The sequence below is a fragment of the Natator depressus genome, chromosome 8 (genome assembly GCF_965152275.1).
Source record: "Natator depressus isolate rNatDep1 chromosome 8, rNatDep2.hap1, whole genome shotgun sequence".
Classification (NCBI taxonomy): domain Eukaryota; kingdom Metazoa; phylum Chordata; order Testudines; family Cheloniidae; genus Natator; species Natator depressus.
In genome coordinates this window covers 6,362,297-6,378,528 of record NC_134241.1, presented here as the reverse complement: position 1 = coordinate 6,378,528, position 16,232 = coordinate 6,362,297, and the positions used below count along the sequence as shown (strand labels likewise).

The 16,232-nt window shown below is 55.9% G+C and overlaps 2 protein-coding genes across 2 annotated transcripts in view; one reads left to right on the top strand and one right to left on the bottom strand.

The window, feature by feature from the left end:
* The first annotated feature begins 168 nt into the window (after nt 1-168).
* On the top strand, nt 169-6,544 carry LOC141991881 (platelet-derived growth factor receptor-like protein). The gene is made up of 6 exons (XM_074960275.1): nt 169-503; nt 1,894-2,239; nt 3,403-3,554; nt 3,767-4,060; nt 4,838-4,977; nt 6,178-6,544. The coding sequence occupies exons 1-6, from the start codon at nt 449-451 to the stop codon at nt 6,397-6,399; spliced, it is 1,209 nt and encodes a 402-aa protein (XP_074816376.1). The 5' UTR covers nt 169-448; the 3' UTR covers nt 6,400-6,544.
* Nucleotides 6,545-7,714: 1,170 nt separating this feature from the next.
* The window catches only part of CCDC69 (coiled-coil domain containing 69), a 29,158-nt gene continuing 20,640 nt past the window's right edge, over nt 7,715-16,232 (bottom strand). The window contains 1 exon segment of the mRNA XM_074960271.1: nt 7,715-15,665. Coding sequence (XP_074816372.1) covers nt 15,497-15,665 — 169 coding nt within the window. The 3' untranslated portion in view covers nt 7,715-15,496.

Here is a 16,232-nt window from a genome sequence, read left to right as displayed (position 1 = left end):
GGTAGAGCTGGCCCCTTCCCCAAAGCGCTTTGCATCCAATCACTCCACCTGCCCCATGCTCTCCACTGCATAACCGGACCAGGCACAGCCTGGAAATGAAGGAGGTGGGAACTGTTTTCTTTTTAAGCCTGGAGTGTGACTGCTGGAGCCAGGCTTTGAATAGCTCCATTCACCTCCTCTGAAGGAACCTGAATGCCTTCATGGCACGTGGGGGTGAAAGGAATTTTGTTTAACGAGGCAAAGAGTCAAGCCTTTGATTTGCTTTAAAACCTCTCCCCTTCATCTCCTGAGCCCCCTGGACTCTCCGTCACCTCACGCGCCCCCTCCTCCCTCTCGGAGAGGACGTGAGAGTGTGGAATTGCTGCCGAGCTGGGAACGTTGCAGCCGCTCGCGCTGCAGCCCCACCTCAGCAGCGCAGCTCCCTGGTTTGCGCCTGGCTTGCCCCAGCATGAACTCCAAGGCCCTGGCTGCCCTGGGCTGCAGCCTTCTCCTCCTCATCTTGGGTAAGTCTTGCTTTTCTGACTCTTTCCCTTCCTCCTACTCATTTCCCAAGCCCATACGATTCCTTCCCCCTCCCTAGCAGGGTGCTCCTTGCGTTCCTCAGTGGCCTACACAAGGATGCCTTGCTGGAGGGCAGCATGCTGGAAAGGCATGGCATGAAGACAGTCACTTATTGCCTGCAACACCAGCAGGAACTCAGGGACTGTGGCTGTACAGGGACTTGCTTCTGCCGCTTTGGCAAGGCCATGGTACTGGAGCAACTTCGCCAATGGGCCGCAGCCCCAATTATTTTTGGCTTGAGTGTCATCAAGGGAAAGATCCCAGGTTTTGCTGGCTTTATGTCAGCATAAAAAGGAAGCTGGATGAGCTTCCCTTCAGACATGCATCAAGTACAGGAGCCATCTCTTCCCTGGCCAGAGTAGGATACATAGGAGGGCTGTGAGCCAGGCTGATGGCTTGGCAGATTTGGGAGACCCACATTTAAGTTAGGACGCCTGATCTCTTGCTCTCTGCCAGGTGCATCCCAGATGTCCCATGCTTGGGTGCATGTGGGGATGACAGGTAGGAGGCAAAAGCTACTTGCTACACAAATGCCTCCCAACGTCAATGAACAGAGAGCAGGCAAAACAGTGAGTGAACAGAGAGACCTCTTGTCTGCTCAGCTACCATACTTCCACAGCGTCCTCCTCTGCCAATACCCAGAAGCAGCTTAGAGTAGGAAGACAAGTAACCCTACTAGGTAAAGCCTCGTCTTAGACGGCACAGGGACCCTGCCAGTCATGTCCTTTGCATGGTGAGTAGGTAAGAATTTCCTTGGTAAATAATGTTACCCTGCAAGAATTGCGGATTTCTGCCCCTTCTGGGGGGATATGACATTTGGGACCAGGTTTCCAGAACTGGTCTCTGATTTTGAACCCGCTATTGATTGTGGCCATTGTATCAGGCACACTCCCATTTTGAATACGCAAACAGCCTTTTGTGGATGTGGATTCAGGGATCCAAGAACCGAGGGCCAGATGCTCGCCTGGTGTAGCTTCATCAGTGTCAGTGAAACGACACTGATTCACGTCAGCTGAGGCGCTGGGCCCCGGCCCAGTCGATGTGTTGTGGTCCACGGGTGCCTCCCCCCATTTTGTGGGCTCAGTTAGCTGCACACACAGAAATGGGGCATCTCATAAGTGGACCCTTAGTGTGTCCATGGACCCTGTGCTGTGGGTTAGGAGGGAGAATAAGCATCCTTGCAGTGCCTGGATCCTGACCCGGTCCTGTTGCTGAACAGCCTTTGTCATTAAAGATCAGTGCAAAAACCTGCAAAGCCATGCTGCACCCTCTGCCCCTGTGGGCCTGCGCCTGCTGCTGCTCTGCTGTCAAACTCGTCTTCTCTGTCCTCAGCTGAATGTCAGGAGAAGGAAAAGCCCCCCAAAGCCACCGAGAAGAAGATCACAAAAGAGCCTAAGCCAAACAAGCTCAAACCTCCCAAAGCAACAGGTCAAAAGCTCCAACAGGCAGCAGCCAAGCCCCGGAAGGCCAAAGCCCGAGTGAAACCCACGGCCCCTCCCAGCCAGGTGCACCAGCCTGCGTCCATCCTGACTCGGGTGGTGGCCAGGGGACGGTTCCAGAAAGTGCCTGACTCCCTGACACTGAGGGCAGGCGACACCCTGGAGCTGCGCTGCAGAGGGCAGGCCGTCAGGTGGAGGTTCCCTGCCTACCTGGAGGACGAGGATGAGGGGCGGCTCAGGTGCGTGTCCGTGATGAGCGATGGGCTCTGGGAGGCTATCCAGGCCCGGGGTGTTTGTCAAGGGCCTGTCATGGATGAGGGGTGAGCAGGGCCTGTGTGGGGTCCATTCCCCTGAGATGCGAAAAGCATCAAATGGCTTCACTAAATTACATGCAGGAGGCCTGGATTTGGGGATCCGGGCAGACCCTTGTTCTGGAAGCCAAGCACGGGAGAGGGCATGCAGCAGACACATTACCTGGGCATGGACAATCGGAGCTCGTTTAACAGGCACAAACACACAGACACCCCCTGCTCGCTCTGTGAGATCCGCCAGGGAGCAAAGCTGGCAGGCGCTCGCCCGCTGTGCTCAGCCAGGCTCAGGGATGTAGAGCCCAAGCCGCACATTCAGCTTGAGCCTGGCTGCGGCTTCCATTGCCCGTCCCACCGTTCATGCCCCAGGGCCCTGGGCTGGGGGACAGTGCGAGCTACACAGCAGTTGGGAGCATGTTAAGGGAGGGGCTGTGCCATGCACTATCCATCTCTCAGCATCTGGAGCGCACTGGCCAAGTCTCCTGTTATTAACCATCTCCGGACTTCACCCCTCTGGGTGGGCAGGTAGGCCAGAGCGGGGGAGCGTGACACTCGGTGCCCACTGGGAATCGTTACCGTGACCCTGTCATCACTGTCTGTGCTTGGACACAGGCAACGGGGTCACAGGAAGCCCTTCCCCGGGCCCAGGCCATCACCGTGAGTGTGAAGATAAGTGGGTGTTTTCCTTCCTCACGCAGTGCACAGTCAACCTGTGGAACTCATTGCCAGGAGATGTTGTGAAGGCCAAAGCTACAACAGGGTTCAAAACAGAATTAGATACGTTCATAGAGGATCGGTCCATCAAGGGCTATTAGCCAAGGAGTCCAGGGATGCAACCCCATGCTCTGGGTGGCCCTAGCATCTGACTGCCAGAAGCTGGGAGTGGACGACAGGGGATGGATCACTTGATAACTGCCTTGTTCTGTTCATTCCCCCTGAAGTACCTGGCTTTGGCCATTATCAGAGACAGGATACTGGGTGACACAGACCTTTGGTCTGACCCAGCCTGGCCGTTCTTATGTTCTAACGTTTGATGCAGAGGCCCAGGGTGACTCTCCTGGAGTCTGAGCGGGGCCCTCTCCCCTCTGTTTCAGAATCAAGCACTTTGAGAGGCACAGCCAGCTGCTGGTGGTGAACTCCATGGCGGCAGACACGGGCGAGTACAGCTGCTGGTCCTTCCAGTGCCGGGACAGCGAGTGCCAGGACGGAGAGGACAGGACGGGCAAGGCTTTCATCTTCTTCACAGGTCAGGCTTCTGCGCTTAGACCGGTTTGGGGCAGGCAGGGGACTTGAGCCAGAGAGCATCAGCATCTGCTCTCATTATCCAGTGGACAGGGAAGCCCTGGGTGAGGCCTACGCGGGCTAAGGCGTGCTACACAGGAGGCTGGCGCAGGGGGAGAGCCGGGAAGTGTCTCCCTGCCTCCTGTATGTCACCCCACTGCCCTCCTCTCTCCCCAGACCCCCAGGAGCTGTTTGTGCCAACAGAGGATTACTACGAAGTGGTCCAGCTGCGCACGAACCACCCCACGCTCCTACCATGCCAGGTGACCAGCCCTCTGGCCAAGGTGACGCTGCACCGTGAATTCCCCCCCGAGGAGGTGGCCGTGGACGGGATCGACATCTCGTACGACATGAAGAGGGGGTTCGTGATCCACCGCCCGCGGCCCTCGTATGCAGGGTCGCTCTTCTGCATGGCCAGCCTGGACGGCATGCGGCAGATATCCACCAAGTACATGCTGATCTACATCAACTGTGAGTGACCGCTGCCTGGCAGGGATGGGCGATCCAGCTGCCAGAGCTGGTTCAGCAGACCCTAACCTGTGTGTTCCTTTGGTTTCGAGACCTCCACCTGCCAGCTTGCTGACATTTGCTGCCTCTACCCGAGCCAGTTCCATCGCTGTCAGCTCAGGAACTGTGCTAGCTAGCCAGAAATGCTCCATGACACTAGCAATGCGGGCAGGAACGGGGACACAGAATTCCCCCCGTCTTCCTTAGACCGAGCTTAGGAATTAGCCCACGAGTCTGTGTATCGTTACCCTCTCCTCACTGTCACTGGCTTTTCTGGGCACAGCTGCCCTCATACAGATCTGCTCATGCAGAGCAGTCCCTCTGCCGGCTGCGCTATCAGGGCATGTTAACTGAGTGCCCCTTGTCACCTGCACCAGTCTGTAATTATTGAGGACCATACACACGCTGGCGTACCATTTGTCAGCCGGCCACATGTACACACGCCATCCAGCACAAGGAGAAGGTAGGTTGCTACATAGACCGAGGTCTCTAAGCAGAAGCAGTGACCCCGTTAGGTGGAGATACCTGTTAGCAGGCCTGTCCCTCCCTTAACCCAGCCCTAAAGCCCAGAAGGGTTGGCAGGGAGGTGATGGGCTGATGGACTCTCAGTGCTACAGCTCCCTGAACTGCCATTGGTTGACTAGCCCGTCTCCTACGATCGGGAAGGGAAAGTGGCTAACCCATGGTACTTTGCCGCCCTTCCTTATCCTGCTTCTCACCACTTCACTCTTTCCCTCGCAGACCCTTCCTCTGCTCCCAAACCCATGGTCAGCACCTCAGCCACCATGGTGAGGACTGGAGAAAACTTCAACGTGACATGCACGGTTTTTGGAGAACCAGAAGTCGCAGTCGATTTCACCTGGGAGTATCCGGGGCAGCAGGTAGGGAAGCGAGGTGGCTGGGTGGGAGGGGTGTTGTTAGCCTGACCATACTGTAATACCGAAAGGCTCCAACCAAGATCAGGGTCCCATTGCGCCAGGCACTGTACCTACAAAGAGTAAGAGGCAGTCCCGGCCCCCCAAGGCTTACAGTCTAGACAGAGAAAGTGTGTGTGTGTGGCGGGGGGAAATAAAGGCCAGAGAGGGAGAATGAGTTGCTCCAGGTCACACAGGAGGTCAGAGCCAGAAACAGAACTGAGGTCTCCTCACTCGCAGACCATGGTGCCTCCCGAGCTGGAAGGGCACAGGGAGAAGCATGGGGCTTGTGCTGCGCACAACTTTCCTTCTTCTCTGCAGCTGACCAGAGGCATTTTCCCCACAGAAAACAGGACAAAGGGCTGATGCGACCTTTGCCCTAGCACGGTTCACTCAGCACACCAGGGCCAGGGAAACAGAGCTGAACAGGACATGGGCTGGGGCCTGCAGAATGATGGATGGTGCCAGTGAAACCAATGACTGTGGGCAGGGGGTTGGGGGAAGGGGGAGGAATGGGGGGATGGGAGTTGGGCTTCATCGGACATGCACACGGCGCCCTACTCTTAGTCTCACAGAGGGCTCTGTATGCTCCCCAGAGGCAGCTTTGGAGCACGTACCAGCCTGGCCGCTGTCCTCACCATGACCATCCTTCCTTCACACCACTGGCCCATGCCAGCTCCCGGGGAGGGTGTGGCACAGAGGGGCGCGGCGTGCTTCATTCTGGCTGGTCAGTTGGCATAACACAAGTCCATGCAGGCTCAGCTGGTGGCCGGCCTGTTGTTGAGCTGGAAGGGGGTGGAGTCCAGAGCTCGCACGACAGCCCAGGGCTGGTGCTGCAGGGTAACATGGAGTGTGTGTGCAGGGGTAGTTGGCGGGGCCGCCATGCAGACCAGGTGTGAAGCTGAGGTCCCTTCTGCCCATCTCTGGTGACACTTCGGGGGGAGATACACAGACCCCCGTAGTGCTCCGTGCATGGAACAGGGGGTTGGCTAATATGCCCCCTCTTGCTGCAGCAGGTGCCAGTGACCAGGGCTAGGTGTGAGGGGCTGTTGAGCATCGGATGAGCCCTCCAGCCCTGCATTTACCAGCCCCTAGCTCTGGAGGTTCTGCAGGATGCCTAGGAAGGGAGAGGCGCTCTCCAACCCCCATTCCTCGCTTGCTTTTCAGATTGGCAGGCCCCCCTACATCCGCGAACGCACCGACCTGGCGCGCCGAGGTGGGCAGGTGCAGCAGGAGTCCGAGAGCATCCTCTATGTGGATGAGGCACGCGCCATAGATGAGGGGCTTTACACCTGCAGTGCCACGAACCTACAGGGCACCACCACCGTCTCCACCCGTGTCCGGGTACTCCCAGCCACCCTGTCCCCAAAGGGGGCCCAGTCTGGATAGCCAGGCCATGCTTCAGACAAGGAGATCACCTATGGCAATGCATAGAAGTAATAAAAGGACCGGAGATCTCTTTGTGACACAGGGACCAAACTTGCTTCCATTCTCCCTCCTCCCCTTCATGTGATTTATTAACTCATTAAACTGACCAGCTTCTTCAAAGAGGAAAGACTGTGTTTTGTCCTCAGGGTGTACTGGTGGGAGGAGAGAGGCTGCCCCAGGTGAGTCTGGGTCAACCCTGAACAAGCAGAGCCTTTCAAGAAGATCTGAGATGGGAAGCCAGTCCCTCTGTGCCACAGAGCCTTGCTGCCAACGTGCCCCAGAGAGTCACATTGCTGGCTGGCAGATTCCCTCACTGCTTCTGCTCTTGAGTTCTTAACACAACACCATGGGGAGCTGGGCCCAGGGTAGCAGAACCACATCAGCTGGGTCACAGCTGCTGGGAAAGAAACTAGATCTGGGCAAAGCTCTCCGAGGCGAAGAGAGAGGTGGGTGGTCTAAGCTGTTACGGTCCAATCCAGAGGGGGGGTCTGAACTTCTGCCAGGTCTGGGATTCTTCCCAGGGCTCATTGGACATAGTGGGATCAACAGCAATGTTCAGAACTGTGGGCCCAACCTATCCCAAAGTTCAGGGCTGGTTGGATCCAGGATTTTGGGTCAGGCCCAGCTCTAGTTCAGGCCAGCAGATGGTCATATCATTTTAGTCACCCGTGTACTGTGTGTGATCACTTTTGTGTGTGGGTGTGCAGCGTATGGGAGCCTACACAGGGCATATGCAGAGCAGTCCCTTGGGTATGGCAAATCGGGGCGACCGCTCCGGGCCCTGCGCTTTGGGGGGCCCCACACTTCAGAATGCATGTGTCTTGCGGGGGGTGCTAGGCCAGCCTGGGGGTGGGGTGGGGCTAGGGGTGCCTTGTATTTCTTTTTCTTGCTTGACATCGCGGGGCTCGGGCTCAGGCTCCAGCAGCACCAACTGCAACCCCCCCCCGCCCCGCCATGGCTCCTGGTGTTGCCCTCTGCCACACTGGCCGCCAGCATCCTAGCACCGCCAGAACACGCCAGCGCCAGGCTCACCCTATCCATTGCCCTTCCGTCCTTTCCCGGGACCCCCCAGCACAGGGGGGCCCCTTGCCCCTAGCACAGTTGCCACCCTGTGACTCTCCATCATCCCTCACCCCCCACCACTAGGGTCCCCTCCCCACACCAGATTTCACCTGTATAAAAAATGTTATGGGGGCCCCATACAGGCTGATTTGTCCTGGGCCCCGCAATCCTCTAGGGACGGCCCTGTGCATATGTGTAGGCTCATGAGGGCATGCAGAGTATGTGTGCGTGTGTGTGTCTGCCTACACAGCTGTACATGTGTTTGTGCATGCATTTATGTATGCTCGCCTACACATCTGTATAGGCACATGCCTCCATGTGCATGTACACCCCCGTGCATGCATGTATATGTGCAGTGCATGCGGGTGCTCACACAGGAGCATGCTTTCCCATGTGCAGTCCTGAACAGGGACCATCGTATGTATTTTCTAGCAGCCATAAACTTTAATTCTAACATGACACCAGTCACGCTGCCCTCCCTCATGGAACCATTTCATGGGGACAGCCCAAGGGGGGACAGCCATGATATAGAAATACACCCTATCTTATTGCCTACATCTGTTTTTAACACCCAGTAGGGGCCCTGCCTGCAATTCTTACACTAAGGATTGTACCTCCGGGAGGTGACAAATACCCCCTAATATATCAGGCCAGAGAAATGTATCATAGAAGATTAGGGTTGGAAGAGACCTCAGGAGGTCATCTAGTCCAACCCCTGCTCAAAGCAGGACCAACCCCAACTAAATCATCCTAGCCAGGCTTTGTCAAGCCGGGCCTTAAAAGCCTCAAAGGAAGGAGATTCCACCACCTCCCTAGGTAACCCATTCCAGTGCTTCACCACCCTCCTAGTGAAATAGTGTTTCCTAATATCCAACCTAGACCTCCCCCACTGCAACTTGAGACCATTGCTCCTCGTTCTGTCATCTGCCACCCCTGAGAATGACTGATGGCTGGAGGCCTCGTCTCCCCCTACCTCCCCTGACTCCTTCCTGACCGAGCAGGCTGAAAAGATATTAGCAAAATACCAATGTGGGAGAGAGCGAGTGAGCTGTGCAGTGCACCCCGCAGCCTAATTGGTCCCAGGCATTGGGGAGAGCTGGAGGCATGACAGAATGGCTGGCCAGACTCCAGAGATCCTCTTCGTCAGAGACCAGCAGAGGCAGCCTCCGTGAAAGTTTGCTCTTCCAGCCAGCTCTCCGGTGGATGGGGTCACTCATGTTGCCCCGATGCATGTGAGTGCTGCTGTCCTGAGGGTCAGTGCTGGATGCCCAGTAGAGTCTTTCCATGGCTGTGACAGCCGCAACAGCAGGACTCAAGCTGCCTTTCTGCCCCTGCCCATACTTTCCTGTCTCCTGGCCCACAAGGAGCTGAGACTTCTCTCTGTGGAAGCTGTTTCCTTTTAAAATGAGTTTAGTGCAAGTGACAATTGCCTGATTGACAGCTCTGGGGAGCCACGTTCTCGGGGTCTCTGCGGAACGGGGGTAGGTTCTTGTGGTTAGCACAATGGCATAGGACTCAGGAGATCAGGATTTGGCTCCCAACTCTGCCACTGATGCCCTTGGCAAAGTCATGGAGGGCCAGATTTTCCGAAGAGCTCAGCTCCCTAGTCTATCTCGGGGGTTCATTCTGCCCATCCCCATGTGCTCTCAGCTCCTTCCATGTACAATCAGTGGCAACAGAAAGGCTCGCGTGAGCTTCTTGGCATCTCTGTCAACTGCTTGCAGGAAGGATTTTTTAAAAACAAGGGTTAATTTCTCTCTATAGTGGGGTTTATTTAGGCTGCTTCATTTCAGGGTTTACTTTGATTGGGGAATAAGGGGTGTCTTTTAGGCGGGTCGATAAGGGGCAGAGTTTCTAAAGTGCTCAGCAGCCAGAAGCTCCCATTGCAACACCAGTGGCCAGGTTTTCAAGCGTTCAGGACTCCCAACCTGCTGCGTTCTTTCGAACATCCTTAGCCTCAGTGCTGCAGTTCCCCATCTGTATAATGGGGATAAAACCGTAGTCCCCCTCCCACCCGGGATAATTTCACCAGTGCTTGAGGGGCTAACATACTGTCATGATGGGGGCCAGATCTGTAGCTAGAAAACAATGGGTGCGAACTCTCGCCACCCCCCCACCCCACCCCCACACACACACTGAGCTGCCTGTGTGTCTCTGTCCTAACAGGGAGGGGCAGGAGATGAGTAAGATGGTAGCTCAGTCAGTCTTTGGCTTCTCCGCCGAGACCACTGACAAGGAAAGCAAATAGTGGGGGTGCTTCCTATGGAGATCTGTGCGCTAGCCACAGACCTGACACTCAACAGCTCCTTTCTTTCTGCGGGGAGGTGGCCCTTGGGGCCGTCCGAGCCCACCCAGCATGCTGGCGGAGGGTGGGAATTTCCGCAGTACTAAGCGCATTAGGAACACGAGTCCACACTGACCTCTGCTCCACCCAGGATCCTTTCCCCTCCCATCTGAATGTGAGCGCTAGAAAAACTTCAGCCAGCTCCAATGGGATCTCTGGGGCAGCTAAAGAGAAAAACACAGGCCAGCCTTGAAACACCCTCTGCTTCCAAAGGGCCCATGCTTGCACCGCATACATTGTAGCGTAGGGCAAGGCACGGGTGACTCACAGCGGGAATCTGAGCTCTGTTCTCATACAGGAAAGGGCTTCTCACCGACCGCACTTATACACAACACCGCAAAGAGACCCTTGCAGCCAGTCTCCCCGTACCATAAGGTCTTGGTAGCTGGCGTCTTCCCCTCTCTCCCAGTTTCAGGGAGGGTGCAGGCTGGGTTCTGCAGCTTCTCCTCTGTTCTGGGACGAGGGTTTAACGGCCTCCCTGCCAAACACAGGGCAGGTTCTCTGCATCCCATCTGTGGTGGGGCAGATAGTTATAACCCTCCCAGCAGTCAAGAAAAGGCTAAAGAACTCCTGTGGTCACAATCAGCCCCAACCGGCCACACCTGTGCGGCTTGTCAGCCCTGGGGCTGGGCCCTCCTGAGACCCAGCCCAGCTCGAGCTCCAGCTCACATCCTGAGGAACAGCTTGGGAGCACCGCCAACCTGAGGGGAGAACATGGGCCGGTTTGTTTCTTTTGTTGAAAAGCCTTGGCCTTTAGCCACGCGGGGGCCAGCGTTTCGTCCGGAGCCGAAGAGACTGCTTCCCTCCTTTGTGTGCGGGAGGGGCCAGGGGCCCTGGAACTACTTTCTTTTTCGTCTGGACTGTTTTATACCCCGGGAAAAGGGTGGACTGTAAGGGGTGCAGCCAGAGGGCCAGGCCACAGGACAGCTGCTGCCCAGGGAACGATCTATGAGGTGAGTAGCTGCCTGCCCTGACCCCAAGGGGGGCGACATCAAGACACAACCGTCGACACCGTCCCATTGCAAGAGCTGCTGAAGCAATCCGTGCCATGAGCCAAGGAAAGGCACACACCGCCACATGGAAAATACTGACATTTCATTTTTTGGGTATCTTCCCCTTCCAGAACTGTATTGTTACAGCCTTTAGCACACAGGTCTGTTTCACACACACATGCACGCACATGCACGCACACACACACACGCACGGCTCCACACTCCTGGTGCAAAGCTCAGGGGCAGTCTGTGGCACTAGCTAACGCTCCACTTGGTCTCTCCTGAAAGCATTCGCACGCCCAGTGGAAAGTGCTTGCGTGCATCCAATTAGCGCGCGTCAGCTCCCCAGCCACGCCACACTGGGCCGCCGTCTCCTCTCACCCTGATTTACCTGTCTGCGTGGAGCACCGTCAGTGCTCTGGGCACATTAGGGCACGGAGGAGGGGGGAAGGAAAGAGAAGACAGCCAGCGACGGGACTGGCTTTACACATACCACTACAAACACAATGGGGATTAGAAAGAAGCCACCACTAGAGGAGGAACAGATACCCCAAAGTTAGCAGCCTCCGTTCGGCTTCCGCAGCAGGAGCTGGAACTTCTGTGGCAAAAGGACAGCAGCCAAGTCTTAAGATGGATGCCATGCCCTGTGATGACTGGACAGAGCGCCATCCCTAGCAGAGCGCGGGCCCAGGTGTTCTCTTCCCGGCCACTGTACTCTGAGCAAGTTGTAGGGTGGCACCCAAACACGGTTCAAGTTCTAAGTCAGTGGCGTGTGGATTAACTCACTGCCACCAGCGCAGACTTTGCTAACGGATGGTTCCTCAGCTAAGACAGGCCCTGGGAGAGTCTCAGGGCTCTGAGCCCTCGGCGAGGGAAGCAGGAGCACACAATTCAGGGGGCCACGTTGTCGTGATGCATCCTGTGACCGTCGTGCTTCTCAGAGCCAAGATTTGTAGACTTCAAGGCCAGAAGGGACCACTCTGGTGGCCTAGTCTGAGCTCCTAGACAGGTGCATCTCCACCTAGTTCTTGAGCCTCCTTCAGCACTCCCTTAGGCTGGTGTAACTCTAAGGCAGTTGCTCCTGTCACATCAGTGTAAGCGAAAGGAGAATGGAGCCCACCAGAGCTGCTCCTGCCTGCTGCTATGTACAGTCTCTTTCTAGGCCAACCCACTCGGAGGGCCCTGGGCTCTGTAAGAAATGGGGCCGCAAGGAAAGGTACAGGATGGGGAAGCCGGGGAGTTGTAACTAGTCAGTACTGAGTGAGCAATGACTTCTCCATTGTTCTCGAGAGCCCCGCTAAGTTCCCTTCACTCAGGCTCCCGGGCTTGTGGGGGTTCTAGAGACTGTCAAAGGTTTGAGACATCTTCAGGGGATCTTGTCTACCCCTCTCAGAGACTGAGCTATGCAGAGCAGAACAGACTGGTTTCCCCCCAGCCCCGTTGTGCCAACCCAGGCACTGTGCAGACACTCGGCTCTCAGCGAGGATTGACCCCGTCGCAGTTCACATTCTAGACACAGCTTCCCCCCGCCCCACTTGCTCTCAAAGATGGTCGAGGAGAACTGCTTGTTAGTTGTGGTGTCCGTGATCTGGAGCATTTTTGTGCAATGTCTAAAAATCTCTCCTGGGGCCTGAGGTTTATAAAGGAAAGAGGCACAGAAGAGAATGAGAAAATGGAAAGATGAGGAAGAGAAGGGGCAGGGAAGGATGGGAACAATCTTGAATTTCCCACACCCATGGAAACAGGCAGCTCCCAGACACAGAAAAGCTTCATTTCACTGTGAAAATGGTGACCCTTCTTTGGGAAAATGGCCAATTTTCACCTGAAGCAAATTGCCCAGGTTTCTTAGGGGGCTGAACGGGATCTTGTGAGTCTCCAAGCCCTGCCTGCTAGCACACAAATGACAAGATTTCAGCGTTTGCCCAAACTCTCACCAAAGAAACAGCCATTCTCCCAGGTGAATCACGGCCAGGCCAACAGGGGTGGGTTTGCCCAGCCCGGCAGTCAGGTTGCATGAGAACAAACTCTTTCTACTTGACAAACAGGACAACGGAGCCAGAGGCAGCACTGTTCATTGGCAGAGAATTTTCAGAGTTCAGTGGTGTATGGGACCCAGCTGACAAGATGCCTGGTGATTTGTGTTACCAGTGACTCCAGTGTGAAGTGAGCGTGGGGTTTTCGGAGTGCACAGCTGCTTGTTTGCAGCCATCATGTGTTTTTCCAGGGTCACCGTCATTTCCACAGCGACGGTGGGGAGGATTAAAGGTTCATGTGGGGAGTAAACAGCAGGAGCAGGTGAGCTCGCAAGGAACAAACGTTCTTTTCCAGGAGGTGTCCTGTAGCTATGAGAGAGTGAGGGGGTGAGTCTAGAGTGCAGTGGACAATGCTTTGCAAATGACCGGGAGGCATCAGGGGCTTATTGTACAGAGCGAATCTGATATGACATCAAGGGGCCAGAGTCTTATTTACAAACAGGCTCCCTGACACCTCACTGGCAAGAGGAAAGGGGTCTTAAAGGGGGAATAAATTACATTTGTGCCCTCTTTCCGGCCCTTTCGCCCTGCCAGAGCAGTGTAAAGGAGCCCTAGTGTAAGAGGAGATCTGGCCCTGTGATGGCGTATAAACCTCCAGCTTGGTTAACCCAGCCTGAGACCTGTTAGGCCACTGGGTGGCACCTGGAGCAGTGTTAAGTGTAACTGGAGGTGGGCCTTCATAAGGGAAGGAGCACAGCAGAAAGAAAGGACAGGGAGGAGACCCAGGAGAGAGGTAGACCCAGGACTGTTCTTTCTTGGGCTAAGGGCAGAGAGGAGGCTAGAGCCAGAACTAGAAGGTGCTGGCCCAGGAGGAAGCCTGGGGCAATAGGACTATTGTCTTGAGCCAGGAGGAAGCAGGAGGCAGTGACAGCAAAGTCTAAGGGGGATTTGGACTGAAGCTTGGAAGACTGCGAAGAGGAGCTGCAGAAGGGGACAGGCACCTGTGGCAGACCCGGAGAAGGGGAGATTCCAGGGAGGGAAGCCCTGGGAGGCAGTGCTCTGAAACAAAAGCAAGAGAGAACTTGGCAGGCCGTTGGCTGAACTCTGGCAAGAAGCCAACAGGAAGGAGGGCATGGGACCTGGAAGAGAAGCCGAGTCTGTCAGGGAAGGCCACCAGGGCCATGGACAATCAAAAAGCGAAGGCTACAGGAGATGGTGATTCTCACTGCAGCAGCCCCAAGGAAGGTTCACTATGGAGCTGGGAACCAGAAAGGACCAGCACGGCAGGAGACAAGGGGTCTGGCCAGGGTGAGCCCAGCACAGGGTTCAGGAAAGTACTGGGAGCTTAGCGGGACTAGACAAGCAGCCCCGCTCACAGGAGCAAACTTTCCAGTCACCCTCCATGGGCCCATGTAACCTAGTCATTGGGCATCAGGAGCTCTAGGCACCCCAACTCCTCCCCAGAGGTGTTACTGGACCACATGATCCATCTGCAGGCAGGTCTGGGATTTCTGAGACAGGGGCATGCAGCTGTCCATCTTCCCCTCTGCTGCTGCCCAAACTCCCGCTGAAGGCGCTCACTGGTCCAGCTCTGGTTGCCACTGCCAGGTGGTTTCCAGGGACAGGGGGTGCGTGGGCAACCCTATGGAGCTGGAACCATCTGCTCCCAGAAAGCCTGAGCAGTGAGCGCATCAGGGAGAGACAAGCTCTGTCCACCTCTCGCTCACTGTATTACCTTTCCCTATCCTCACTTGGCCCAGCAGACATTCCCCCCTGTTTGCCACCTCGGGCACCACTTCGGGTGGCTGCTACGGGCCATCGGGGCCGTTTCTCCAGCTGGGAACAGCAGGCTTGCTGCTTCTTCTGAAGCTGGTATTGCTTCTTGGCCAGCAGGAGGCAGTCTTCTGGAAGCCAGTGCCAGCCCTGAGCCTGGGTCACACAGAGCAGCATGTTCCAGCTCCAAGACTCTCAAACTTTCCTTGCGGGGTTGTTCTTGAAGAATACCAGAGAGAGAGACGCCAAGGGGTCGCCTCACCCGCTGCCTGCCTGTGTACACCACAAAGCCACCCGAGGCTGATGCTGGACTCAGCTACTTGCTGTTTTAAACAGCTCCATCTGAGACGAGCATCCTTCACTTTGGTTCTGGTTAGAGACAGACACGAGCTGCGAACTTCAGCCCCGGAGCCTGATCCAAACTTCCCCAAAAGCTGAGGTTGTTCAGATGCAGGGCTCCGGTTCAGCTTCACCTGGGCAAACCAGTACGTGAAACAGGCCTCTCCTTCCTGAACGCACCGGAGAGCCCCTTAGCTTTGCTAGCTTGTTCCCCTTGTAACCACAGCTACTGATTGAGATGTGAAGCCAGGGGCAGCCAGGATACCTCTCACCACATGTGTCTAGGTTCTGGGGTGTCTCATAAACTCTCCCATGTTCAGAGTCAGACAGGGGGACACACAGGAGGGGTAAAAGCACATTGAAAAGGTCCCGAGAAATACTGCACTGTCCCCTTAGAGGGAGGCCGTCCTAGGGTTGGAAGTCTGAGGAGCTCCCCTTCTACTGGACAGAGTCTCCATGACAGCAGCTTTGGACCTGTGCAATAAAGGAAGCGCTAAAACGAGGGGTGGAAGAGTCTCTGGTGCCCCTTGCTTGCTTCCTCATCCCAGCAGCCTCTGTCGCCACTTCTCAGAGCGCTACGTGGCGATGAGCGGCACCTCACTGGAGGGGATGGGGAAGGTAGGGGAGGAGTCACCATTCAGGACCCTGTACAGCAGCTCTTCCTTCTCCCGGTGCGCCTGCTCCCGCAGCTGGGACTCCTTGTCCAGGGCCTCCCGAACCACCAGGAGCTCGTCAGACAGTTGCCTGCAAAGAAACAGCAGGTGACGAAGCTGAGCTGGTAAGAGCCCCGGAGTGAGATGGAGACAGGGATCAGGGCCCTGCCAGCTGTTGTGATCACTGCCAAAGGAGGCCAGAGCAGTGGGGACATGAAATGGTCTTGAAAAGGGGTGGGGTGGATTATAGAGCCAATTAGGTACTGTGCCAGGTCACGGTCTCCCTCACACATACACACACTCTCACCAGAGCCAGACTGGTGCTGTGCCAGGTCATGGTCTACCTCACACATACACTCTCACCAGAGCCAGATGGGTGCAATGCAAGCCCAAGTTCGTGAATGCACATACACCCCACATATTCACCCGAACCAGATCAGTGCCGTGTAAAGTCACACACCCAAAGGAGGCCTGGCTAGTGCACCTCAGCCCTATCATGCAGCACCCCTACTCTCATAGCTCTTCTCAGCTATCTCCCCCTGACCTGCAGCTTCTGTGCTCGCTTTGATGCCATCATACCTGCTGTTTGTGTCCTGTCCCAGCATCTAGTTATCGGCCTTGCATTCAGAAAACAGCCTCTCTTGAGTGCAATTCATAC

Bases quoted from the DNA above. Each gene is read 5' to 3' on its own strand.
- LOC141991881 (XM_074960275.1), top strand. From the start codon at position 449: ATGAACTCCAAGGCCCTGGCTGCCCTGGGCTGCAGCCTTCTCCTCCTC. The intron at 504-1,893 runs GTAAGTCTTGCT...CTCTGTCCTCAG, and splicing joins CCTTCTCCTCCTCATCTTGG to CTGAATGTCAGGAGAAGGAA. The intron at 3,555-3,766 runs GTCAGGCTTCTG...CTCTCTCCCCAG, and splicing joins GGCTTTCATCTTCTTCACAG to ACCCCCAGGAGCTGTTTGTG.